This window comes from Gymnodraco acuticeps, unplaced genomic scaffold, assembly GCF_902827175.1.
Source record: "Gymnodraco acuticeps unplaced genomic scaffold, fGymAcu1.1, whole genome shotgun sequence".
In the NCBI taxonomy this organism is placed as follows: Eukaryota; Metazoa; Chordata; class Actinopteri; order Perciformes; family Bathydraconidae; genus Gymnodraco; species Gymnodraco acuticeps.
This window is the reverse complement of record NW_022989933.1, coordinates 214,537-241,496: the sequence shown is the minus strand read 5'-3', so window position 1 is coordinate 241,496 and position 26,960 is coordinate 214,537. Positions and strand designations below refer to the sequence as shown.

The window sequence follows — 26,960 nt, the reverse complement described above, 5'->3', positions numbered from 1 at the left end:
TACCCCTCCCTCATCAACCTTAAAGTTTAGCCTCAGTGTGGCAGCCCAGGTCGATGAGGGAGGGGTAAATGTTGTCAGATTGAGGAAAAAATTCACCAGGAGAGTTTTCTTGACTAATAGAATGAATTCTGGGGGTTGGAGCTTAGACTTACCGACTTTCAATTTTCAGGACCACCCTACTGTACGTGAGGCTAAACTTCAAGGTTGATGAGGGAGGGGTAAATGTTGTTGGAATTTGAATACAATTCACCAGGAGAGTTTTCTTGACTATCATAACGAATTCCGGTGGTTCGAGCTTAAAATAAATGAATTTGAAAATGTTCATGGCACTAAGGACCACCCTAGTGTTACATATGCTAAAAATATGTTTGCATAAGGTAAAGAATTGTAAGCTGGCAAACATCTCTACAGCAGTCAGTTAATATACATAACTAATAATTACTATCCTAAAAAGAAAGTGGAATGCAGATATGTGTTAAATTGTACATTGGGACTTCAATCCGTCAACCAAAAAACTGCTTAATTTTTTGGTTGAATTTATGGATTTTATTTATCGCAGAATGATTACATATTGTATAAATATAGCGATCATTGAGGTTGTGCCTCAGTAATATGTTGTATTCAGTAAAACAGTTCTGTACTGTAATCTACTAACTATACATATAGGAGAAAACTGACCTGTTTTATATGACCTATCTTGGCTAGTTTAATATTCCTATACTAACGAACTGTGAGCATGAGCATCCTCGCAACAATTGTTATCAATTTATCACGAGGAAAAGATCACATTTTTCGCAAACAACAACATTCAGGTAATTTCAATATGTAATACTTCACTGATGCATGTTTATAGCTTTCTTTGAACTTGAAAAATACACATCTGAGGAAGGGCATATTAGAAGATTTAAAACATATGATCTTAAAACAGCTCTTATATGATACATTTGACTGATGTATGGAGCATGCAGGCTGAGACCAACTTTCGCAGTGTCAGTTACAGGAAAAAGTGTCAGGTGGTGACATTTAAACACACTCACAGGGTGGTCATGCTTCATTGACCCTATATAGAGGGACACTTACCCTTGACAATGATCCATGCTCTCTAACAATGACCTACTTTCATTTGTCACAACTATTTATATTTAATTGTCTTATTCTGCCGTCAGTCTTGGGTGCTTCCCTTTTTCTTCCAGGGATCTTCAAATAGTCCCAATTTGCACGTTTAAATTGGGACCCCAACCAAAATATTTTAATCTGTGAGTTTGTAATGTGGAAAAAGTCAGCAAAACTGCTACTGTAATCTCAAAACCTGTTATGTTTAAGAAGGAACAGATTCTAACTTAATCTAGTAAATTGAGAAGGATTAAAATAATAAAGGTGAGATCGACAAGTAGAGGCTATTGTAAAGGAGGTTGGATACAGTTACCCTAAAATCCTTCGATATTTCACGAATCAACCCATGAAAATATTACTGTAAATCCATCCATTTGATCTTACTTTGTAAAGCTTTTGATTATTTAGCGTATTAAATTCAGAAATGTGTTCAATTCTCTAACAATTGTTTCTTATATTATTATATTATACAGATATTTAATTGGTAAACAAAGAGGACTTTAAGTTTAATCAATGTCAGTTTCCTAAAGTGTGTCTTTCTTCTGCGCATGCGTGCGAGCTCCCACCTCCACCCGCAGAGGCTTCTGCTGTTGTCGTGACAACCGGCGTTTACAGGAAAGTCAAAGCTAAAATCTGACTTCTGACAGCTAAAGTTTTCTCCTAACTCGTTGTTTGGCACCAATGGATTCGGGTGAGTTATTTTCAGAGAGGATACGTTCCGGTTAGAATGCTGTCGACCTGCAAAGGTGTTGCTGCAGTCCCGGGGCGAGGAGTCGTGGAGCCGGGGGAAAGCAAACAAAGTGACGGCCTCAGAGGAGCTCAAAGTGGGGAAGAGAGACAACAAGGCCTCGGTGTTCAGGAGTGGCCCGATGGATCCAGATTTGAGGGAGAGTTTGTGAACGGGTTCAAACACGGCAACGGGAAGTACACCTGGAGAAATGGAGAGGTAGGTTTAACGTCAAATTAATCTGTTAACGAACCAGGCAAATATGAGCCCTTTTTAGCAGTGGTGGGAGACGTGTATGAATACTCTGTTACAAGAGAAAGTCCTGCATTCAAAAATGTTACTCAAGTAAAAGCACACAAGTATAAGCTGACATCAACATAAAGTAGGCTTACCTCACTTTGAAAGTTCTCACTGCAAATTGGCCATTTTTTTTAGAATAATATATATAATATGTTTTGGTTATAATAATGTTATCAAAGCTGGAAAAGGTGCAGCTAGTTTGAATGACTTTGTATACTGCAGAGTAGCTTGTGAATTTACTCAAACTGTATCAAGTCTTATTTAACCTGTTAAGCTCGAAAATGACATTCCCAGAACAAATTACCATAACTTCACTTCTAAAAGGGTAAATTAATTATCTTTTTTCTCAAAGCAATTATAAACCTGTGAGTTGGCTGTAGAAAAGTCAGAATCAATATAGAATTGTTTGTATTTTCAAGTAAATAACAGGCTTAACAGGTTTTTAAGTGTTGTTTGTATTTCACATTATTAATCCAAATTTGCAAAGTAACTAAAGGTATTAAATAAATGCATTGGAGTAAAAGTAGACTATTTACCTATGAATTGTAGTGGGGCTAGAAGTAGCAAAACATTTAAATACTCAAGTAAAGTACAAGTACCTCAAAATTGTACTTGAGTAAATGTACTTTCAATTCAATTCAAAACCTTTATTTATCCAGGTAAAATCCCATTGAGATCAATGATCTCTTTTTCAAGGGAGACCAGCATGACTTAGTTACTTTACACCACTAGTTTCTAGTTTAAATGAACTTGAGCTAAGCTCAGTTCATTTGAGGAATTAGCCATTGTTTCACAAATAGGCAACATTTTTCCATAAGAGTAGTGTCATTCTGTATTGTAGGTCAGAAATATTATGTGGGCTAAAACAAAATGAAGTTTTTACTGTCATTTTTTCCTCAAGTTAAATAGATGTTAACCCGGTCTGCTCCTTCGTGTAGTTCTATGAGGGCTCTTTCTACAAAGACTACAGGCATGGAGATGGAGTGTACTGCTGGCCCACAGGCCACAGGTTCACTGGCAAGTTCTACCTTAACAGAAAGGAAGGATACGGACAGCAACAGTTCCCTGACGGAGCCAGCTTTCAGGTAAAATGTATGAAAGGATGGATAACAGGCATTTCAATGTTTTTTTTTGTCTTTTAATAACAGTATAAAGCAATGAGCCTCTCCCCTCCTCTCAGGGTTTGTACCACGCTGACCAGAGGTTCGGTCCAGGTGTGGTTACCTATCCAGATGGGCGTAAAGATGTGGGTCTGTGGCTTGGGGAACGCCTGCTAAGGCTCTGTACCTCAGTGAAAGAGGGCTTCAGCCTGGAGAAGTTTCTGGAATATGCTGCCTACATGGACTCACCTGCAATCACAGATTCTATGACTCAGGTAAATGCTGACCACTGTCTCACTCACAGGTGAATAAACTGTAGGTATGCCAGGCTGAAACTTTTTTTTTTACTTAATCTGCTTTACAATGATCATATCAAAATATAAAACATATGTACCTACCAGGCTGCATAACACTTCTCTGTAACCAACTGAATCATTGATATTGTCACTTGTTTGAAATGGTGGTATTGACAAAAATAAAATATAGTAAATTATGTCACTAAATTTAAATACATTCGCAAAATTGGTCTCCCCTTTCTTACCAGCGTCCACCTAGTCCACAGAAAGAAGCCACAATGGACTCTAAGGTGAGGTACTGAGAAAAGAACATTATTAGCTTTGTGATCGCTCTCTTAACATATCAAATAATTCCCCATTCTCCTCAGGTGGATAGAGAAAGGGATCTGCAGTCAGACGAGAATTTTATCCTCCCCCCCGGCATGGAGAGTTACTCAACAGATGGTGATCACTTGCCGCTGCCCCCTAGCCGAAGAAGAGAGCTGGACCAGCACTTCTACGGCGAGCTGTGGGAGCCAGACTCTTATCCGCACCACGGCTATGAGCGAGACCCTCTCTCCAGCCTGCCATTACAGGCCCGCATGCAGGCTCACATACACAAACACAGGTCAGACATCAATCAAAGGTCTGTCTGATAATTGGAATCAAAGCACATAATCCTGGCATCAGTATTGAGTTAAAGAAAAACACATACTGTATATAATCATGCATATGTATGTATGGCCGCGTATTAGGGCCATTGAAGGTTAAAATGATAAATACGCAGCAGGGACAGAGGGGTATTATATATATATATATATATATATATATAAAAATAAAAATACATTAGGTTGATCAAATCCTGCAATGTAAAGCCATGTGGTTCCAAGACAAACAATAAAACGTTTCTGAATAGTTTTTCTGTAAACATGTGATAATACCATATCATATTTAAGTCTTCTCTCTAAAATGTTGTTGTTTTTTCTTATAAATATACCATTTATCTCTCAAAGAATATTTGAAAATGTCAGTTTTTAACTGTAAGAATACTAAAACAATATGTTAATTCTTATGTATTTTTGTGCGGGTCTCTCAGGCTACAGGCTGAAAATGTGGACTGGGACGTGGCAGCTGTTCTCTCCCTGAACAGAGACAGTTCTGGTCATAAAGGACCTTTGGAAGTCAGTTCAGAGCTGTTGATCCAGCACTCCTCCCGAGGAGACCTGCAGGCCGTGTCACAGGTCCTCCAGACTGGTTTGGTCCACCCTGATGTGGCAGATTCACAGGGACACACTGCACTGATCGCTGCCACAGTAAGACATTACTGACATTTTATCTGACAAACTTTTTATTTATTTTTCACTCATTTGCTCTTTAAATGTTATACTTTACCTTTAAAGGTCACCTATTATGCAAAATGCACTTTTGATGTCTTTTATACATAAATATGTGTCCCCGGTGTTTCAGGGAACTCACAAAGTGTCAGAAAATAAAACTCTCTCTTTTCCTCCGTACCCACATCTCTAAAAGCGGGGGTTCAACAGAGCTGATCCAGATTTGCTGCTGTCATGACGACATTACTAAAATGTGGGCTGGCTTTACATCCACGGCCCTATCAGAAACGTTGCTGTATCAGAAACAACGCGCGACGTGCTTTGGAAGTAATATGGTCTTTGTTTACATTAGCAAGCATCGCTAACACTCAGAGCTAACGCTGTACTGGAGAGGATATGTGTACAAAAAGCAGGATATAAAAAAGTACTCACCTTGTGGTAAACCTGCAAGAGAAAAAGCATTTGAGCTCCATACTGTTTCAGAAATAATTCTTGATGTGGTTTGGAACATCTGACACCTATAATATATGCCTAAAAATAATAGGAGACCTTTAAAACCCATGGTAGCAAATCTGTCCATCAATTACAAATACAGATGTTAAGGTTTATTAATGTCTCTCTGACTGTTTCATTGTGTTACTCGTCAGGTAAACTGCCATAATGATGTCATCCAGCTGTTGTTGGATATGGGTGCTGACATTGACAAGATAAACTGTCAAGGAATGTCTGCCCTGGCTGTGTGTCATGTCCTCTACTACCCCTTCCAGTCTCTTCACAACACTTTGGTTGAACCACCCGCCAAAACCCAAGTAATATTTAACATAATGTTGTTTTTGTTTTACCTCTTAACTTCTGGAACCGCGTTTTTGTCCAGACAAGTAAAAAAGATCATGCACTGTCATTTTTCATCAGGTTTCGAGGTCTGCTTCTGCATGTGGGAGCAGTCCCCAGATCAGCCAAGTGGACTTCCTTACTGACACACCAAGGTTTAACAACAAACAAACAAACCTTTAACTCTTTCCAGAGGCCAACAAGAAAGCACTGCAATAATCTAATTAATTTGAAGAAAAATAATGGACGTTTTTTGATTGGCCGTTGTGTCTCAAATACAAAATAATGTGTTCCTTTATGTTTTGATCTCTTTCAGGACAGAAGAACTAACAGAGCACATTTTACACCACAGCAGTAACGTGTCTAACAGCAGTGAGCTCATCACTGAGCGCTGGCCTGGCCTAGATGAACCTAAGACAGACACTGAACACCTAAAGGAGGAGAGGAAAGAAAAAGAGGGAGAGGAAAGAGAAAGAGAAGAAATGAGCCACAGAGAGGATGAGAATGAGAGCAAAGGGGAGGAAAGAGAGATAGAGAGCAGCTGTGGTCAAACTTGGGAAATTGAAGAAAGCGAGTTAGAGGGTAAGGAAAGAGAATTTAAGAAGAGAGAGGAAGATGTTGGACTTGTTGAGAGCAGAGAAACAGAGGCAGGAGAGGAGAATATTGAGGAAGACCTGGAAGAGGGAGTAAGGAGTAATCATGATGAGGATATAAAGGAGGAAGGGGAGAGAGGAAGTGAGGATGTGGCTGGTGTGGAGCGCTCCATTCAGGTGATGGATGGTGGCATCGCACTGGGCAGCGTGCAGTGGACAGAACATCGAGCAGGAAGAGTTCAGGTATGAAGCACACAAATCCCATAGTGTAATTGGTTTGATAATATGTTTAATTTATGTTTGCTTAATTCTCTGGCTGCAGCAGGGCAAAGACAGAGAAGTGACCCCGACCTTTGACTCGGCCTGCTCCGTCAGCAGCTTTAGAATCCAGGTGACGGAGGAAGCGATGCAGCACTCAGCAGAGGCGCTGAGTCGCACAGGGGTCCCTCAGAGCTCTGACACTCAGGAGACTGTACGCAAAATGGCCGCCATGAAAACTGAGTCAGTTCTGTTTCCACTCCGTCTTCTTCTTCCCATGCTGTTTGTTCTGTTTAACACTGTTTATGTCTATCTAAACAGACACCGTGTTCGTCTGAACATCCTGAAGCTGTTATTGGAGCGTGGAGCTGACCCTAACACATCCAGGGTTCCCATGCCTGTCCTCTTTTTAGCCATTATGGCGTCTGACACTGAGGCCGTCAGGAGACTGCTGCTGTGTGGAGCTCGCACGGACATTCCCCTACCACCAAAGGTAGGAACTAGGGCTGTCAAACGATTAAAAATTGTAATCAGATTAATCACCGCTTAAAAATTAATTAATCATGATTAATCACCATTCGAACTATTTTCCAAAATATGCCATTTATTTATGTATATTGTTGTGGGAATGGAAAGAAGGCGGATATATCCATTTAACATACAGTATCTATGTTTATTATAACATTTTCTGCGTATCAAAATGAAAGACAACCCACACACCTATCAATCATCAAACCGTGGGGTCTTAATTGTGTTGATTTCTATCAACGGGGGAGTACTTCAGGAAAGTCGACAGAGGGGGGGCGGCGGCTCGTGGAGTACTTCTTGACCACAGAGTGTGAACGTTGTGATCAGCTGTTTTAGCGCAGTTCTCCAGTGAAGGGGGGGGAGTCTCCCTCCGCAGCCGGTTGGCGTAGTTTTGGCACAATTCCGTTGTACAGGCCGACGTTAACAGCAGCCCTGTCTGTGCACACGGAGACCGACTCTGTCGTCCGGTGATCTAACCGCCTTCTGGAAAAGCTTCACAAGTACGTCGGTACGCAAATGCGCTTTGTGACACAAGTGACGATACGCATTTCAGATTACGCACATAACCTGCGTACCAGTTATGTGCACCCCTGTACTACAGCAAAAGTATTCTCCGTCGGGACTTCCTGCAACAACACCACGCCGTTATCAAAGATGTTCTATTGGGAAGACGATCACTACGTGACAAAAGTTTTCAAAACCGTGGCTACTGAAATCAATCTTACTAACTGCTGTCTGTGCAATTTACTCCGCGCGAGTTGGCAGACTTTATTTTGCTTACTTTAACATCATTTTTCATGGTGGGGCTAAGCCATTTCTTGGTATGGGTGTAGCCTACCCCAGCCATACCCTGGCGCTGCCACTGGTGGCACGTATGGGGCGGGCCATTCTGCACATGCGTTAAATGCGTTAAATATTTTAACGCAATTAATTCAAAAAATTAATTACCGCCGTTAACGCGATAATTTTGACAGCACTAGTAGGAACATATCATATTAGTGATGCATGATATATATTGGGCTGATAAATTATCGGCAAATACTAGGAAATTAATATTATCAGTCATATTCCGACAATGAAATTATGGCCAAGAAATGGCTTTTATTGAGTTAGCTCAGTATCTACACTTTCTGATAGCAGGAAGCACCTAAATAGTTGGTATGGGATCTGCAAATAAAAACAGAGAAGAACAATTACTCGAGAGCCAAGAATGTTGTTTGCACCAGTGTGGGCATTTCAGAATATAAGAGTCAGTATTGGCAAAACTGACGAAAAAGGGTGGTATAAACTACAAGTTATGAACTTAATAATAAAATACAAACTTATCTTATCAGTATTGGCGTTGAGAAGCATGTTGTTTTTCGGTTATTAACATCTGCTGAAAACTCAATGTCGATAACCCCTGTTATTTTCTATTTACAAACATATCCAAGTCATATAATACCAATTGTTGCGCCACAGAGAAAACAAATGAGTGATATCTCAAATCTCAAACAAATTGCAAAACATAAAATGAGAGCGTTTTTGTTGCACTCTTCCCTCCTTTAACCCTTTATACATGGTTTCAATTAAGCATTATATTCTGGTCATCCTTCTGTAGAAGAAGGGTCTGTATCCCCTGCATGTAGCTGCTGCCCTGCCGGGTCCAGCAGGTCCCATAATCACAGAGCTGCTGCTCCATGCCATCACTGACCCAGACGCACAGGCATGCGACCAGAGCGAGATCTATGAACCAGATAAGGTGTGTTTTTGTCTTTTCAGCCTATTCAAGTCCTTACATTGTTAAATGTTTATGGTGATAGTTAAACTGGTGAGAAAAGAGTTTCAGACTGAGGTTGTTTTTACAGATCTTCCAGAAAGCGAAGGAGGCACTGAGCAGCAGTGAGGGTCCACATCTCAAAGAAGGAGGCCGTACGGCCCTGCACGTGGCCTGCCAGAGAGACGCTGACTATCGGGTCAGTACATACACCTGCTCACACCTATTTCAACAGAACGACTTTCAATGTTACTGGAAAAATTCAGACGGTTCAAGACAGTTTAATATGTTTCTAAAAAGTTAAGAAGTTCAGGATATAACAACTTTCACATTTGCTCTGTAATGAAAATTGTGCTATTAAAGGCGTTTAAAATGTAATCTTTAAGAAAAGTAATCCTGTAATTAAGTATTTTTATCCTTGATAAGCAGATGTTTTGAGGTATCGGGTGAAGTGTTTTATAGACTGCAAGATCGCCGACCCGGGGTTATTAGGTCACCTATTTGTGGAAATCCCCTTCAGTGTATCCATCTTGGTTTTTTAGTGATTTATAGCGGGTTCCTGGTCCAGGGGGGGCTATTTACATGTATTAAGTTTTAAAGTTGCTTTCTTTTAACTCTTAAAAAAAGTTGTGGAACACTATTCATGCAAGCATTAAAATATCATAGGAAAGTTAATAAACTAATACTGTGTTTTGTGCATTTGTTTCCTTGTTCAACCATCTCTAGACAGAAACTGATTCTAAGTTGCTACGACAGCTCACAATGATATCAGGTTACATTTAAAGGACCTTTGTATTTGTTGTTGTTGCAGAATGCCAGTAAAGTGGTAGCCCTCCTGCTGTCCCACAGAGCCAGCACTGACCTCCTCTGGAGCGGACACTCCCCTCTCTCCCTGGCTATAGCAAGTGGCAATGACCTGGTAGATTACATTACATTACATTTTTTAGACGCTTTTATCCAAAGCGACTTATATAGTCATTCAGTACTGTGGACAATCCCCACAGGAGCAATTTGGGGTGAAGTGTCTAGATCCCAAAGACACACACACACACACACACACACACACACACACACACACACACACACACACACACACACACACAACACACACACACACACACACACACACACACACACACACACACACACACACACACACACACACACCACACACACACACACACACACACACACACACACACACACACCAACCTATTCTCAGGGGTTAAATTGGGGGGGGGGGGTGGGTCGAGGATCTCATTATTTGACCTTAAAGGGGACCTATCATGCAAAATGCACTTTTTTATGTCTTTTATACATAAATATGTGTCCCCGGTGTATAAGGGAACTCACGCAGCGTCAGAAAATAAAACCCTCTCTTTTCCTCCGTACCCAAATCTCTAAAAACAGGGGTACAACGGAGCTGATCCAGATTTGCGTCCGATATCACGTCATATCGGCAATGCAGACCCACAGCACTATCAGAAACGTTGCTATCAGAAACAATGCCCGACTGTTTTGGACGTAATATGACCGGTGTTTACATTAGCATCGCTAACACTCAGAGCTAACCTGTACTGGATAGAGCATGTGAGTGAAGAAGCAGGAAATAAAAAGGAACTCACCTTGTGGTATAACCGGCAAGAGAGAAAGCCTTTGAGCTCCATACTGTTTCAGAAATAATCCTTGATAATCCATGATATGGCATTTCATCAAGGCAGTGTCTGCCGGTAGAACCTCCCGCATGAGCAGGCATAAGCTCCGCCCCTATTTTTTTAAGAGGGGCGGAGCTTATTTCAAAATCAGCACTTTTGAAACAGGAAGTGAAATAGAGGGATATGAGGCATGGCTAGAATGGGTGATCTGTTTGGTATTTTGAGCAAAACACTTCATAGACATGTTTTCTATATATTTGTATATATCTGAGACCTATGCTATTGCCTAAAAATAGCATGATAGGTGACCTTTAAAGGTTATACTGTATATAAGGCCCTAAAGCAACTGCTCCATTATCTTTATCAAATGCACACATTGGTAACACCAAATGACACAATAAAAATAGAAAGTACTACAAATAAACTGAAATTAATTTACATCTTAAATTATTAATATACACAAAAAAAGGTTTTCAAATATCCAACCTTCAAATTGCTATTTTAAATACACATCACTCTGCAGACTTGCTAAAGATTTTTTTTTTGGAAATCTCATTTAATTTGTATGGCCAAAGGTATGGGAGTAAATATCACTGTAAACTATTTAATCATCACCAAATTCGGTGTTATTATGACCGATCATAACTCCGCTTTATGCTGACATACAGCGGAGTCCGGGACGATGCAGAGACACACGTTCACTAAGCCGAAAAAACGATATCCGGTCACAGAGATCTGCTATTTTAAAGTAAAATCAACACATATCGACCCTAAATATAGTCTATATTAAGAACGAGAAAAGTTTTAACATATAATTTTTTGTAAAACCCCGGACAGCCCCGGCCAAATGTAACCCCTGCCTATACTGTATTTCACATTCCTTCAAAACCTCACTTTGTCTTGAGCCTGTTCCTTTTCCCTGCCCAGGCAGTGGAGGAGCTGTTGAAAGGAGGTGCAGATCCCAACATCCCGCTGGGCCGCAGGGTGGGCAGCGCCCTCTGTGCCCTCGCCAACATCAAGTACCACTTAGGTGGCAACAGAGCCAAACTGGTACACACACAAGCACAGATACACACACACATAGTTATATATGTAGATCAACACGTCTCAGATAGGTAAGAAAAGAAGCTCCTGCAGGCTTTCAGCACTTACACTCCATTTATTTTAGCAGCTGTCTTTTAGAGCATGGACATTTGTCAGGCATTCATACATTTCCAAAAGAAGGTGCCTAAATACTGTATAGTGACCATGTTGACTTGTTTATGTATGCATTTGTTTGTATATGACTATGACTTTAAAACACCCAGATCCAGATTAATCTTCCAATTACAGTATTTGTGACTAAAAAAACACGGGTCACTGTTGGTTCTTGGCGCTTAAAATAAGTGACATTACTTTAACTCAAAAACCGTTATTGATAGTAGTTATATCCCTCAATATTACATTTTCAAGACATTTAGAAAATAAATAGGATCTTCTTCTATCTCTTATTCTAAGTTTTATTTATGGGGTAAAAGAAACCGCCATGCTGAGTCATTTAAAAGTATATATACTGTAGGTAATTTGTGTGTGTGTCTATGTTTTGATGAAGCTGGAGATGTTAGCTCAGGCAGGTGCCGACATCTTGATGCCCGTTATGGTGGGGGATGTTGTTGGAACCGCAGTGGACTTTGCACACTACTCCTTCAACCAGGTGACACCAACTTTAAGCATTTTAGTTGAATTTAGTCAAATAACTACTCAGCCACATCATAGACTTAATGCAACATTATTGCACACAATGTATACAATATCTTGTCTTGTCATTACTACACATATTGTATACCAATTCTACTTCAACCATATTCAACGTAAATACTGCTATATTTTACTATATTTTTGTATATGTTTTAATGTTATTATAGTTTTCTCTAAATAGTTTTCTATCTGTGTTTTAGTTTCACTTTTATGTATGCACAACACAAAGTCAAATTCCTCGTATGTGTTAACCTATCTTGTAATAAACCCATTTCTGATTCTGATACCAAAGCTTGTAATAAATTACATTTATATCAATTTAAGGATTTGTTTTGCTAAGACTATCAGGGAAATGCATAACTGTAACTTTCTGGGTCTCTTTGAAGCCGCAGTGTTACTTGTAGTGGATCTTATTACATAGATAGGTGTTTTAATATTTTTGCCCCACTAATGTATTTCAATGGACACAGAAAGATTAAAATCAAGTTATTTTTAAGTCGTTTTAACCCAATGTTGTTACCATTTAGGACTCGCATATTGCCAACACTCCCTTCCACGCTCTGAGCATGCGGGAGAGAGAAACATTCAAAGCACGGCGCCAGCTGCTGAGCATGATGGGAGATCTGCTGAGACAGACTGCTGCCCAGAGAGAGATAGAACAACACCATACAACGAATAGTCAGTACAATGTTTTTTGAAACTATTTTGTGTTTTGTTTTTTATTAAATTATAATGTATGTGTACTGTATTTGTTACAGTTACCAGTAGCACAGAGAGGTGTGTGCACACAGGGGCAGGTCCATCAAACCAGCCCCTCCCCAGCTGTGAAAGTATACCACCCACAACAGTAACACACAGGTACCTGTTTACATACATTCATTTCCATTCTGTCCTATTTATTTTATTCTAATGTCATTTGAACATGTACTTTGTCCGTCCTTGAATACAATGTTACTTAAAGGTCCCCTATTATACTGTTTTTCATCAATATAATATAAGTCTCAGTTATATACAAAACATGTCTCTGAAGTGTTTGGCTCCAAATACCCAACAGATCATTGCAGCATCCCATAATCCCCTCTGTTTCAGCCCTGTTTCAAAAGTGCTGATTCTCTGTCTGTTACTTTAGATGAAAATAAGGAGCCCCTCCCCACGCCCCTCTGAGAGAGATTTGGTTAAAATACACATATACATTGTGCTCTAGGAGGAGATTCAGGTGATAAGGTTAACTTGGTTGATTTTTGGCTAACGGTTACACAACCCAAAAAAACATTATGACATCACAAAGTAGCATGTCGTTGTGTCCCTGGGCAAGACACTTCACCCCAAATTGCTCCTGTGGGGATTGCCCACAGTATTGAGTATGTAAGTCGCTTTGGATAAAAGTGTCTAACAAGTGACATGTAATGTAATATAATATAAATGGATCAGGACAAAAAGAGAGCAAATCTTTTTTCCTGAAACTTTCAGAATCTCTTTACACAGAGCGGACACAATCTTTATGTATAACAGACATGCAAAGTGGATTTTGCATAATAGGAGACCTTTAAGGAAAGCCTGTTTGGAACTCTACCTGTGTGAATCTTTTCTCAGGAATCCTGCCTTTAACTTCTGCTATCACTGCGGTCGCTCTGTGTCCGTGAAGCTGACCGCGTGTAGCCGCTGCCACAACGTCTTCTACTGCTCCAGGAACTGCAAACTGAAAGCTTGGGATGAAAGACACAAGGAAGAGTGTATCCGGGTGTCAGGTGGGAATCAGGGCCTCTCCATACAACAGTAGCATCCCTGCTAACCAAACAACACTAGCCACTAACCAAACCAAGACTCCACATTTTAATAAAATGACAATGTGCAGCCTTCGTCATAGTGTTTGAAACTATAGAATCTGTAGGATAATGTTGAATATGTTTAATTTATCTTTTGGATGAACAGAGCATGTAAATACCTTGTCTATTTGTCTCTCTCAATCCAGCATCTGCTAATGGCTTCCAGAAGAGTGTTGTGTTAAAATCCCCAAGGGGCCCCAGGCCCTTGACTGCCATGTTGAAATCCAAAACAGTCCCCCGGCCCCTGAGTCTCAAGTTGAAATCCCACAGAGTCTCCAAGCCTCTGGGCATGGCAGAGAAGGTCTTGGAGAGCCAGGTCAACCTGAACGAAAACTACAGCTGCAACTGAAGGATACTAAAAGTGTAATACTTAATAACAGCTTTTCTACCGAACATTGAAATGCATTTTTCAGATTTTGAGCCTTATTATTATTTATTTAGCTGAATGGAATGAATATATTTAAAAATATTTTGTGCCATAATCATCTTCCTTTGGCATTTTTACACTTGTAGTTTTGCATCTGTTATTGTATTATTAAATAATGTAATGATTGGTGCACCTATCGCACAGATAGGTGCTATCGTCACAGAATGATTGCATTTGCATATTAAAACCAGTACCAGTAACTTTAATATAATAACTTTTTATCATGATTAAACTTTGTGACTAAAGCTATTACTGTTGATTTTTATTTCAATCATATCCTCGGATTTATTTTGAATGAATAAGATAAGAATGTTGTGGTCTTCATAAGCCATTTCATTTATTTAGAAGAACAGAAGTACTAAGATTGTACTTTAATTATGACAGACAGTGGCAACTCTCACATTCAACAACAGCAGCTTAGTCAATATGCTAAAGTGGCAAAAACAAGCCTGACTAAATATTAATAACACCTGTTTTAATGACGAAAAAAGTACCTTGTGGTGCATCAGGAGCTAAACTATATCAGTTATACTCTTATATTGTATGCTCTATCAGCTTTGTGTGATACCCAGGAATAAAGACAAGAGGAACATGCTTTCTTCCTGTTTGTTTATTCATTATGGAAACATTCAGTTTGTACACATCCCATCGGTAAAGTCTCTTAAATGACCGTCGTTCACTGATTTAATGTACATTTTCCCTTTATCCACACAAGCAATTCACCAGATCCCCAGCATTGTAAAAGACAATAATGAACAATCTCTTTATGATTATTACAGTTTTTAATACCTTATAACAAAGACTACAACACCATTGATCTACCTGAAAATACAGTAAATGTTAAAGCAATTAAGGATTCCTTTACAAAGATCAAAATATGTACAATAAAGGAAGTTCTGGTGCTTTCTTTCTTATGACCCAGAATGACACACACTCTCTTAAATGACTTGTCTATTTAAGAGAGTGTGTCTTCAGTCACTAGACAAAAACAAATCCAGCATTTGTGAGACATTTCTTTCCCTCTCAACTCCACGTCGCAGTGACGGCATCCAGTCAACCCCCTCTACTTGGGAATTCAAAACAGGAAGTGGATCTGGCTGGGTGATAACAAAATGTTTTTTTCTTTTCTTTCTTATTTCCTTTATTTTTTTACCCTCAGATAATAACAGGCGTGTGTTTGCTGTGTTTGAATCCATTGCAATTTCCCTTGAACACACCAAGAAATCAGTTCTGGTCTTTGGCTGAGGTTTTGTCAGTAAAACATCTACCCTACTCACTGTCAGTAAGACGTCGGCCCATTTCTTTCTCAGAACGTCTTGAAGTTTATCTCTGACTGCTGCCACAGCCGCTGTCCCATCTTCAAAGTAACGCAGAGGGCGGATGTTGATGCTGGATGAGTCTGCAGATTCAGTGGGTTGTGACAGTGAAGGGTATTTGTGAAGAAACTCAATGTGATCCTCTGTGTGTGAGAGCCGATTCAGGTCAGCGTCTTTCCTCTGCAGCTCAGCGATCTCATGCTCTAGCTTCTCCTGAAGCTCTTTGACTCGACTCGCCTCAGATTCCTGCTGGGATCTGACCTGCTGCTTCACATCAGAGCTTCTCTTCTCCATGACACGGATCAGCTCAGAGAACATCTCCTCACTGTCCTCCACTGCTTTATCAGCAGAGCGATTGATGGCCTCCGCCTCCTGCTGAAGCAGCTTCACCTCCTTCTCTCTGTCCTGGATTCTCTGCTGGATGTTTTGTCGACTCTCCTCGAGTTCTTTGTGTTTCTCAGTCCTCTCTGCTGCAGCCGACACCGCGTCGTGGCCTTTGTGTTCGTCCACAGAGCAGAGATAACAGATACACTGCTGATCGGTGCGGCAGAACAGCTTCATCACCTCGTCGTGACGAGAGCAGATGTTCTCCTGAAGACTCCTGGAGGGCTCCACCAGCTTGTGTTTCGCAAATTTGGGTGAATCATAATGAGGCTGGAGGTGTTTCTCACAGTAAGAGGCCAGACACACCAGACAGGACTTGAGAGCTTTCAGTTTTCTCCCGGAGCAGAAATCACATGCTTCGTCTTCAGGTCCAGCAAAGCAGAGATCAGCAGAAGCAGGTGGGGGTCCAGTCTTCTTCAGCTCCTCCACTAAAGCTGCTAACATGGTGTTTTTCCCCAGGACTGGCCTTGGTGTGAAGGCCTGCCTACACTGAGGGCAGCTGTGGGGTTTCTTTCCATCCTCTTCATCCCAATAGCTTTGAATACAGTTCATGCAGTAGCTGTGTCCACAGGGAATAGCCACTGGGTCCTTTAGTAGATCCAAACAGATCGAACAAGAGAAGGTTTCACGGTCCAGCTCAAACCCTTTCTGCGCCATTTCACCTCTCAGCGACAACTGACTCAGTTTCAATTCCTGAGAAACTGAACTAGATTCAGCGTTGATCTGAATAACTTGTGTGTCTGCAGCTTTTGCCCATCACTCTGTTGGTTACATCCATCTTCAAACTGTAGATCTAAAGGGGAGGGAACAGGGAAATATATGAGCAGGAAGAACAGGGAGGGGTTATCAAGCCATGATTCATTCCAGGAAGAGGAGCAGTTCAAGAGCGATACTGTGTGTTCAACACTTGTTTACAATAGAGCTCATTTGTCATTTGAAACACTGGTCACTTTAGCTTTAAGATGACAAACTCTTCAAATCAGACGGCAAATAGATGGCTCCCCAGTTTGAAATGTAACTGATTGATTCTGTAATCCAGTTCAAACCTTTCTGTTTATTAAATTAAACTCAAATATGTGCTTCAGATGTAATCCAACATACAAATCATCAGTTATACTAAGTATAACTCTTCATAATATAGACCCTCAAAGGGCTAACCTTCCATTTATTTCCCTTTACTTAGTTTTTTGACTAGGTTATTGTGTATGGTAACAATGCATGTTGTATTACAGACATACATGGTTGTCAACTTGTCACCATCACCATGTCCTGTTGTTTCAAATGATTTTAGTCTTGTTTGGGAACTTTATTTGTGCTAAAAAGGGTTATTATGTCTCTGTTTTCTAGGGCAAATCTTAATCTGTATATTATGTAGTGTAGCAAAAGGTAAAAATAAAGCAGTATATAAAGTACACTACGCTATATTCCACCACGTTATACACTCATTTGCAGTATAGTATATATCTATGTATACTGTATATCAACATGTCTTTGATTCCCGGAAAATGTATGCAACTCAAAATATGTTTGGATATGAACCCCATACCTTCATACCAATATCGGGTACTTGTGGGTTATCTGTCGCCACTTTTTAATGGCGGGTAGCTGGATCCTCAACATGAACTTTTTAATTTCGGTAACACTTTATTTTGATAGTCCATAGTTAACACTCTACAAGTCATCAGTTGACATTCAACAACACTGTTTCAACAGACAAGTAACATGCATTTAACTAACTGCCAGTAGAATATAATGTCCATCTCAAGTGTTGATCTATAGATTTTACAAAAAGTGTCTGTTGACTGTCAACATGTTTTTTGCAACAGGTTATTAACCGATATTCAACCTTACTATCTGTAGATTGTGAGTTCTTGTGAAAAACCTTTTGTTCTCAAGTGAATGCATTAGGCTTCTGTGTTTATCTTATATATTAGTCAAATAAAACAGGAACAGGTGTTTCTAACTCAAACATTACATACATAATGAATAAATAAAGTTTGTGATCAGTTGTGCAAAACATTTCGCTTTATTCCCATGTCTGTTGCATATAATTAGTGGATGAATGTATGTGTTCTGTTGATAGGTTATAGACTTTCTACTGTTCTCAACTGTGTTTCACTTTAATTGGATAGTCCTAACACATGCCTACAAACGCTTAGTGGAGAATGCCTACTAAAAGTATACTGATAGTTAACTCTAGATTAGTTGACGATCAACAGATAGTCAACTAAACTCTAAAGTTGCTTATCTGTTGATCATCAACTAATGCTTAATGTAATCTTTAGTTGACATCTTGACTCTCAACAGATTATCAACAGAAAGTCAACATGACCCTGTTGACTTTCAACTGACAGATTGATTTTGAGTAGTTGATTGTCAATTTTGAAGATGTTGACACAATATACAGATAGTAAGGTTGAATATTGGTTAATACGCTGTTGACATGCTACTAAATGTCAACTGATGACTTATAGAGTGTTAAATGTGGACTATCAAAATAAAGTGTTACCTTAATTTCTCTAAATAACAAACATTAATCCTAAGGTTAGGGTTATTTAGACTTTTAGAGATTCTAAACAAAACAAAACAGTGCGTATTTAGAGTCTGAACAAAAGTGGCGACAGACAACCCACAAGTAGGCTACCTATAGTGTGTGCAAAGTTTGTGAACATAATTACCGTAAATTACATAATGTTGGCCTGTTTTGCAGAGTCATCAGCATGGGGTGAGGTTGCTGCTTTGTGCTGCATCATACACAGATGAGTCAACGGGAGCAGGCTGGCACAGTCTACTGTACACCGAGAAGTTCACACACTATCAAGAATTGTTTTAAAGGTCGCCGAAACAACTAGCAATCCATGCACTTAACCGGAAGGATTTGACAAGCTAAGTCAAATACTTATTTCCCAAACAGGCAGCTTCAGAAACAAACAGAGCGAGGAGCACTGAGCAGAAGGTGAGGTTTGTTGGGACTGGAGATATGAATGCGGACATCGAGGAGCAGGAAGACGAACTGCTCGCCCTGGAGAGTATTTTTGATTCGGAGGAGTTTGTCCGAAATGAGTCGAAGTTTGCCGGAGAAATCCGAGCGTGTGTTGAGCTGCCTGCAGGCTTCAACGTGCTTTTGAAAGAAGGTAAATACACCAGCTTGAAAAATGTGATGTTGTTGATATAATAGAAGGGTGTGTGGGTTATAAAATGAACATTTTGTAAAAAATTAGATCCGTCAATTAGCTTTAAATTGGAAATACGTGAGACACGTTATAATTGAAAAATACTATATCTTACAGTTGGCTATAGTATATTTTACCATTTGTATTATATCATCCAAGCAATGTTACTTATAAGCAGAGGTGGAAGAAATACTCAGATCTTGAGTAAAAGTATAAGTACCAGAATGTAAGAATACTCTGTTACAAGTCAAAGTTGTGTATTCGATATGTTCCTCAAGTAAAAGTACTAAAGTATTGTCATCAAAATATACTGTGCCAAAAGCAAAAGTACTTATTATGCAGATTGGTCCATTTCAGAATAATATATATCATGTGTTTTGATTATAATTATTGATGCATTAATCTGTTATCAAAGCTTGTAAAGGTGCAGCTAGTTTTAATTACTTTGTATACGGCAGGGTAGCTTGTGAATTTACTCCAGGTGTCACTAAAGTCTTATTTAAGTTTTTATATTTCACATTATTAATCTAAATCTGTAAAGTAACTAAAGGCAGTGTAGATGTAGTGGATTAAAAGTACACAATTAACCTCTGAATTGTAGTGGGGGTAGAAGTACAGAGTAGCAAAAATAAATATAAATACTCAAGTAAAGTACAAGTATCTTTAAATGTTACTTAAGTACAGTGCTTCATTAAATGTACTTACTAACTTGGACCACACATTTACTGAATTGTTTAAAGTATGTAATGCACTTTGGTCATGTGATCTTATTGTTTTTTCCAAAGGAGATACACTGAGGCAGTATGAGATATCGTTCCTTCCACCTGTGCTGCTGACCTTTGAACTCCCTGAGGACTACCCATCCTGCTGCCCCCCCTACTTCACCCTCTCTTGCAGCTGGCTGACACACACTCAGGTAATCAGTACAAGCCATGTGGGTCAATTAAAACGTTATTGATCACATTTACAACCTGCCAGACAGAAATAGATGACTGCATATTGCAAAGTGTCAACAAAGATTACATCAATCAATTTGCCCTCATCTCCCACAGCTCTCTGCAGTCTCTGATCAGCTGACTGACCTCTACCAGGCCACTGGAGGCGCTGTGGTGCTCTTCTCCTGGTTACAGTTTCTTAAAGAAGATGCTCTCAAGTTCCTGGACATCCATACTCTGCTGGAGCTCCCCTCTGAAGAACACAGCCTGCAGGAACCATCAAATGCTGCACTCTTGGAACCAAAGAACAATCACTCCAATCCAAAGTCAGAACCCACAGTTTGTAATGTGTCAGATTTATGTAATCCAGACCTTTCTGCACGATCCTTAGAAGAGGAGAATCCAAGAGTATTCCTTACAGATGGCCATGACCACTCTAACCAAATATCTTCAGATGCTAGTGAGGCTAAACAGATCTCAGAGTTTACGGCTGACCACCAGAATAATCTGTCCTCAGCCGCAGGCAAGTTGAAACATGGCCAGGAAGAGTTCTTAAATGAAGGGGATGTTTCAGCCTCATTACTACTTCCTCCCAGCTCCTCAGACCCACTGGATCAAAGTGAACAAGGAGCTGCTTCTTTGCCCCACTCCTCAGAATCCTCTCAGAATGAAGACCAAACGCTCTCTGGTCTCTCGCTTACTCCGTCACAAACTCTCCTCTCCCAGCTCTTGATCCATAATGCGGCTCAGAAACAGAAAATGTTTGCCACCACCGTGTTTGACTGTGGTGTGTGTTTTGAGGGCTGGCTTGGTTCGGACTGTGTGCAGCTGCCGGAATGTGGCCATATTTTCTGCCGGGCCTGTCTCTGCAAATTCTGCAAGCTCCAGATAAAAGAGGGGAACGTCCGAGGGGTCATCTGTCCTGACGCTGACTGCCCTGCCACCCCCACACCTGCACTGGTACAGATCTGTCCATCTGTCCCTTCTGCCAACCTCAGCGCTTTCTTCTGTTTAGCTTCTTCTGGAAGCTAAGACCTATGCTCAAACTGAGCAAAAATATTTGGATATTTTACCTGAGTAAAGGTAGCAATACTACAATGTTCATACTCTGTTATGAGTGAAAATCAAGCATTCAATATGTTACTGAATCTAAGTAAAAGTACAGGAATATTACTTAAATTCTCCTTGATTTATATAGATATATAATTTATATAATAACTTAATTTTTGGTTATATTACGTTATACTATTATTGATCAATATGTAAGTAACCTTTAATACTGTAGATGTTTGGGCTGAAGAGTAGCTTACTAAAAGGGTTAAAAAAAAGTAAAAAATAGTAAAAAAAGTAAAAAAAATACAGTTTATGCAGATATACCAACCAACAATCGAATTATCCTGAATAAGCTTATATCAGCTAATAATTGGTACAGGTCAACAAAAATACACTAATATTTATTAGTTTGCATTTTGATTCAGATTTACGGACTTCTCTGACACACAGTTTTTCTCCTTCTACTGTCCTTGTGCTGTAGGTGAGGAGTCTGGTAGGGGAGGAGCTGTTCGACCGCTACGATCATCTCCTTCTACAGTCAACGCTGGACTGCATGGGTGGTGTGTACCATTATAACACTTAAATGGGCAATCTCATTGAGAAAAATGAACATTTCTTGATTGCTATATTCTACATTACTCCCCCTATTGCACTGTTATAACACCCATATTACACAATAATACACCCCTATTACATCATTATGGCTCCCACATTACACCATAATTACACTTTTATAACACCCCTAATATACTCATGTAACACCAATATATATAGTCATATGAGTCAGCCTGTCAAATGACTATCCCCCATTATACAGAAACCATTTAAGGGTAAGCATGGGATGTTCAGCTGCTATTCTCGAGCCAGTTGTTAAACGAGACACATGAATATCCAAACAGAAATAATATTTTCAGCACCTTAATATACATAAAAAAAATCTGTGGGTTCATGGATTAGTGCTTTTTTCCTCCTCCTCTTCACGTAGATGTGGTGTACTGCCCTCGGACTTCCTGTGGTTCGGCCGTCATTGTGGAGAAGTCCAGCCGTGCCGCCCAGTGCTCTGTGTGCGGCTTTGCCTTCTGCGTCAGCTGCAGGAAGACCTACCATGGAACAGAAGAGTGCCGGGCGAAGAAGAGCACGAAAACACAGGAAATACAGCTGGGCATTGCAAACCTGCCACAGTCACAAGGTACACAAGCAGACGTATGTGTAACATGTTAGCTTATAATTTGTAAAGTAACTGAAAACCTAAATCTTTTAAATAATATAATATCTATTGAAGTAAAATGTTTTTTTTTTCCTTTAAAATGTAATGCAGTAGATGTTTTTAGTGGCATGAAAAGGAAATACTTTAAATACAAGGAAAAGCAATATCAGCTGATCAAAAACATTTTTACGTTTACATTAAAGGTCCCATGTCATGGCCATTTCTACTGATCATAATTCCATTGTTGAGGTCTACTAGAATAGATTTACATTGTGCAATTTTCCAAACTCACATTGGTTTCTCATTCAGCTTCTCTGTATAGTATGTGATTCCTTCAAACTCATTATCCTAAGACGACCTAGAATGTTTTCTCTTTCCATTATCGCATCACTTTATATTACTATTCAAACTATTTTAAAGTGTTATATTTATTATTTTCACTTTCTTGTCATCTCATGTGTATTGTTTTAGTATCATCATTTAAGTATTTGGATAAGCACCTCCAAATGTTTTAAGGTTATTCTATTCAAATATGTCTGCCTTTTATAAGACCATTTCTGTATTATATTTTCACCTTATTATGTGGTATTTCGTGACTGAAATATGCCTTATGAGATAATTTTTCTTATTATACAAGAACTTGTTTTTTATTTGCACTTGCCACTTATAATATATAATATCATGTTGCTTCATATGATGTTCTCTCATGTTCCTAATTATGTATGTCATACAGGGGGGTTTAAATCACTTTTTTTATGTTTTAAATGGTATGTTATTCTGTACAGTTTTTAGAAGAAAAGAAGAAGCATCTAAAATGCTAACTAAATATAGTTATTATTTTATTTACCTTTACAAGCTCAAATGTGTAATTAGTACAGTAATTGAGTAGACGTACTTAGACAAATTCCACCTCTGATTTGTGTGTATTGTGTTGTGTCTGGATGTGTTTCTGTGTGTCTGCAGAGGGGCTGATGGCTCTGTGGGACGACTATGCCAGCGGCAGTAAGCAGAGACAGCGCCTCCTGGAGAACAGATACGGCCGCAAAATAATGAGGGAAACTGTGGAGGACTGTCTGAGTGAAGACTGGATAGTCGTTAACAGCAAGAACTGTCCTCACTGCTTCTGCAGAATACAGGTATCCAGATACTGTGTTCACCTATTACAGAAGTCCTGCTGTCTGGCTTTGATTGCACGTGAACTCATGTGTGCAGACGATCAATTGTTTACAGATAATCATTTTATTACAGTGTACATTTCTGACTGTGTACTACTGTATGTGTTAACACATATCTTATTGTGTTCTGTGTTGTAGAAGAACAGAGGATGTAATATGATGACGTGCTCAAAGTGCTTGAATAGATTCTGCTGGGCCTGCCTCGACAGACTGCAAACAGGTGCAAACCAACACTTTGTGGACAGTCGCTGCGCCGCTGACTACAGAGAGTTCTGACCCAGTGCTCCTTCACTGCCAGAGGGATGCAACCCATGGTACGCTGTGTTTAAATCATTTTGCTTTTTATGTGTACTTTAATAAATAGTTGATAATTCACATACATGATGATTTTCAAATAGGGCAAACAATTACAAAAATGTGTGTGGCCAGAAAAAAAATTGTGAATCTGTTAGTATTGGAAAAATTACTCAAGAATCATGTTGTTAAAATTACGCAGAAGTACCTATTGCGCAGAATAGCCCAATTCAGATGAAATTCTTGATCAAATGTACTATTATCTGTATAAAAAAACAATATAGGCTATATCGGCCAACACATTAATTGATTGTTAATTCATACAAAAAAGTGAAAGATTTCTCTTATAATTAATACAAAATCAGACCTCTGTCTTTCTGTGTCTGACCAACAGAGGATGCTAAATAACCACAATGCAACAGCAACAACATCAACAGCAGCTTGGGCACATTTTAACTTTGCTCTACACAATATTCCTATTGTTTAATCTGTAAAATGCAGCTTTCTTAAAAACATGCTTAATCATTATGCATTTAATAATAAACCAACATTACATTGCTGCATGCATGTTTGCAGCTCTGAAATCAAATATGAATATTCTAAGAAAGGAAATCGGTTAGTGGGCTTTTTAAAAAGAAAATCAGAGTTCATTCAAAAGCATAATTTCTTCCCCAGTTATAATTATTGAACTTAGTGGTTATGCAACATTTTTCATCTTTCTACCAAATATTTTCTTCAATAACTGATTATGTGTTTCCTGAGCCTGTGGTGACGCTTTTGAATGCCTTGTTTTGGAACAACAGTTCAAAATCCAAACATATTCTCTCTGCTATCATATCACACTAAGAAAGTATACTTTCACATTTAACGGCTTCAAATAAATACTTTGACCATGAAGTATTGGAATTGTTGCAGTTTACTTTTCTCTGAATTAACTATTAATTAAGCAAGTATTAGAGCTGGATTTTTTTGTATCAATTATTGTATACATCTTACTTCTTATGTAATGAATTGTTCTACAAGGGTGAAGCCATGCATTTACATTACTGCTATAATGTAATGAAGAGACAAAAGTTTGTTTGTTATTTTCCATAGATGTGCCTGTCAATAGCTGCACACAAAATTATAATGCACCTTTGCACTTTGTATGCATGGATCTGCTTGATAGGAAATACTCTATTATTCCATGGTAGTACTTGAGGTTTGATTTAGCATTATTATGACAATGTGGTTTATTGATGTACTGCCAATGTGACATGCAAACTTCTCAACCAGGATCAATAAAATGGAATGATGTAGTAAATACTGTTATATAGTAACTTTTCATCACAGAATCAACACACTTGTTGCATTAAACAAAAACATTAGTTGCAAGTTCTGCTTGGAAATCTTTTATCCTCTACTTGCAACGTTATATAGGTACATATTTAGCCTCTATTTTTCAGAAATGTACAGTTTATACCATTTCAATGACCTACAGAGGGCACAGAGCAGGTCATTATTGGGCATTTTACAACTACTCACTGATTGATTTCCTGTTTATTAAACATCTCCCTCCCTTCCTCCACTGTTCTGTCATAACAGTGGAACTGAGTGGACATGTGTTTGTCATTATTAAGTGGTTTCTTGTGTTGTTCATATGAGATATAAAATACAACATAACAGAAAAGCTCATAACAGAAAAGAAAAAGGCATTCACAAAAAGAATGATATCGAAGAACAGCGCACATCAATTATAACACTCTTAAATAGAAAGGGGCACTCTCCAGAACAAAAGATGACAAGTTAAAAAGGGATTGAAAGAATTGTATTGTGTGCTTAGTGCATTATACAAAGCACCTGTTGCTTTATGTACATTTGTGTTACATAATAGCCAATAAGTTTGAGTTGGTAGAGACTACAACATAGCTAAAAGGAGAGTGAATATTGGATTCGTATTCACCAGGCGAAGAGAAACACAATTATGAATGAAACATTATGTGAAACTGTATCTGCTGGATGTGTGAATAACTGTTTGCTAACAAGTTCTGAAATATAAACTTGTAAGGTGACGATATGTGGAAGTCAAAAACGGGAGTTAATACATAATACATATTCATTATATTGATACTCTAATAGTCTGATTTGTTCAAGAATTTATCAAAAGCATTTAATGTTGCAGCAAAGACTGGCTATGAGGCTCAAGGCCTTGCCAGGGCAACTATATGGCCATAATCTATAGAGCAATCCAGTGTCAACACAGAACCATCGTCTGGCATTGACAGCCTTGATAATGATGGTGATGATGACAATTACGATTTTATGAGCCAAAATGCCTTTTTTGCCATTACTTATTACTTCTATTATTATTATCTTCATTTCTGTTTGCATCACGTTTAATTCTTATTGTTTATCACTTCCGGAAATGGTCACGTGGGTGTGGTTTATTGGTATTTTAGTCACCTGTTGGATGCCGGTTTGGAGGATATGATGTAGGAAGAGGGTGAATGGCGCTCTGATGACCGTTAGGTCGGGAGTTGTATATTGTTTGTTTTCGTTTTATTAAACACTGGACTATAAATGACTTTGGACTCTTATATGGAACGCGTCACAGCAAAGAGCACATATTAGGCACTTAGCGGCATAACGCATAGGGAGTTTTGTGCCGCTAACAACGATTGTATTTTAAACACATTAAAATCTTTCTGCTTTACATTTTCACAACCCTGGGAGAAATTTGTATAGTTTTTAACAGTTGTGATGACTCAACAACTTTAAATCTTCTGTTAGACAAATAGAGGATATGATAAGTGATGGTGATGATTAAGTAATGATTCAGGAACACAAATCCATTAGACCAGGGGTGTCAAACTCAAGGCCCGCTGCGACTTCATTTTATCTGGCCTGCAAGAGCTTGCAAAGAATATAATTATACAGTTACATGCCGCTTTATAGAAGGTGACGTGCAACAACATTAACATTAA

General features: G+C 39.0%; 3 protein-coding genes across 5 annotated transcripts; 2 read left to right on the top strand and 1 right to left on the bottom strand.

The window, feature by feature from the left end:
- Nucleotides 1-1,721: 1,721 nt before the first annotated feature.
- ankmy1 (ankyrin repeat and MYND domain containing 1) lies at nucleotides 1,722-15,039 on the top strand. Its single transcript, XM_034209994.1, has 20 exons — nucleotides 1,722-2,059; nucleotides 3,079-3,225; nucleotides 3,321-3,515; nucleotides 3,785-3,826; nucleotides 3,905-4,143; nucleotides 4,612-4,828; nucleotides 5,497-5,658; nucleotides 5,762-5,835; nucleotides 5,997-6,516; nucleotides 6,596-6,774; nucleotides 6,853-7,024; nucleotides 8,660-8,800; nucleotides 8,907-9,014; nucleotides 9,627-9,734; nucleotides 11,398-11,520; nucleotides 12,062-12,163; nucleotides 12,735-12,885; nucleotides 12,966-13,065; nucleotides 13,801-13,955; nucleotides 14,180-15,039. Exons 1-20 carry the CDS (start codon nucleotides 1,841-1,843, stop codon nucleotides 14,380-14,382), a joined length of 3,357 nt encoding a protein of 1,118 aa, XP_034065885.1. The 5' UTR covers nucleotides 1,722-1,840; the 3' UTR covers nucleotides 14,383-15,039.
- Nucleotides 15,040-15,054: 15 nt separating this feature from the next.
- On the bottom strand, nucleotides 15,055-19,192 carry LOC117542373 (E3 ubiquitin/ISG15 ligase TRIM25-like). Of its 2 annotated transcripts, XR_004568425.1 has the most exons (3): nucleotides 18,839-19,192; nucleotides 15,347-16,953; nucleotides 15,055-15,310 (listed from the first exon to the last, which is right to left on the bottom strand). XR_004568425.1 is itself a non-coding variant. In XM_034209998.1 (2 exons), the coding sequence occupies exon 2, from the start codon at nucleotides 16,815-16,817 to the stop codon at nucleotides 15,432-15,434; it is 1,386 nt and encodes a 461-aa protein (XP_034065889.1). In that variant the 5' UTR covers nucleotides 16,818-16,953; nucleotides 18,839-19,192; the 3' UTR covers nucleotides 15,055-15,431. The 2 variants fall into 2 exon arrangements, 1 of the variants encoding a protein (XP_034065889.1); XM_034209998.1 differs by having other exon boundaries at nucleotides 15,055-16,953.
- On the top strand, nucleotides 18,879-26,563 carry LOC117542372 (E3 ubiquitin-protein ligase RNF14-like). 2 transcript variants are annotated; one of them, XM_034209996.1, is made up of 8 exons: nucleotides 18,879-19,294; nucleotides 20,119-20,249; nucleotides 20,386-21,228; nucleotides 21,803-21,881; nucleotides 22,307-22,510; nucleotides 23,492-23,664; nucleotides 23,842-24,017; nucleotides 24,392-26,563. In XM_034209996.1, the coding sequence occupies exons 1-7, from the start codon at nucleotides 19,141-19,143 to the stop codon at nucleotides 23,977-23,979; spliced, it is 1,722 nt and encodes a 573-aa protein (XP_034065887.1). In that variant the 5' UTR covers nucleotides 18,879-19,140; the 3' UTR covers nucleotides 23,980-24,017; nucleotides 24,392-26,563. The 2 variants fall into 2 exon arrangements, with proteins under 2 accessions (XP_034065887.1, XP_034065886.1); XM_034209995.1 differs by having other exon boundaries at nucleotides 23,842-26,563.
- The last annotated feature ends 397 nt before the right edge of the window (nucleotides 26,564-26,960 follow it).

What these genes read in the sequence shown, in the direction of transcription:
- ankmy1 (XM_034209994.1), top strand. Translation starts at nt 1,841, where the DNA reads ATGCTGTCGACCTGCAAAGGTGTTGCTGCAGTCCCGGGGCGAGGAGTC. An exon ending in ACAACACCATACAACGAATA is followed by an intron (nt 12,886 to 12,965) that starts GTCAGTACAATG and finishes TATTTGTTACAG; the next exon opens with TTACCAGTAGCACAGAGAGG. An exon ending in AGAGTGTATCCGGGTGTCAG is followed by an intron (nt 13,956 to 14,179) that starts GTGGGAATCAGG and finishes CTCTCAATCCAG; the next exon opens with CATCTGCTAATGGCTTCCAG.
- LOC117542373 (XM_034209998.1), bottom strand. Translation starts at nt 16,817, where the DNA reads ATGGCGCAGAAAGGGTTTGAGCTGGACCGTGAAACCTTCTCTTGTTCG.
- LOC117542372 (XM_034209996.1), top strand. Translation starts at nt 19,141, where the DNA reads ATGAATGCGGACATCGAGGAGCAGGAAGACGAACTGCTCGCCCTGGAG. An exon ending in GCTGGCTGACACACACTCAG is followed by an intron (nt 20,250 to 20,385) that starts GTAATCAGTACA and finishes CATCTCCCACAG; the next exon opens with CTCTCTGCAGTCTCTGATCA. An exon ending in ACTGCTTCTGCAGAATACAG is followed by an intron (nt 23,665 to 23,841) that starts GTATCCAGATAC and finishes TCTGTGTTGTAG; the next exon opens with AAGAACAGAGGATGTAATAT.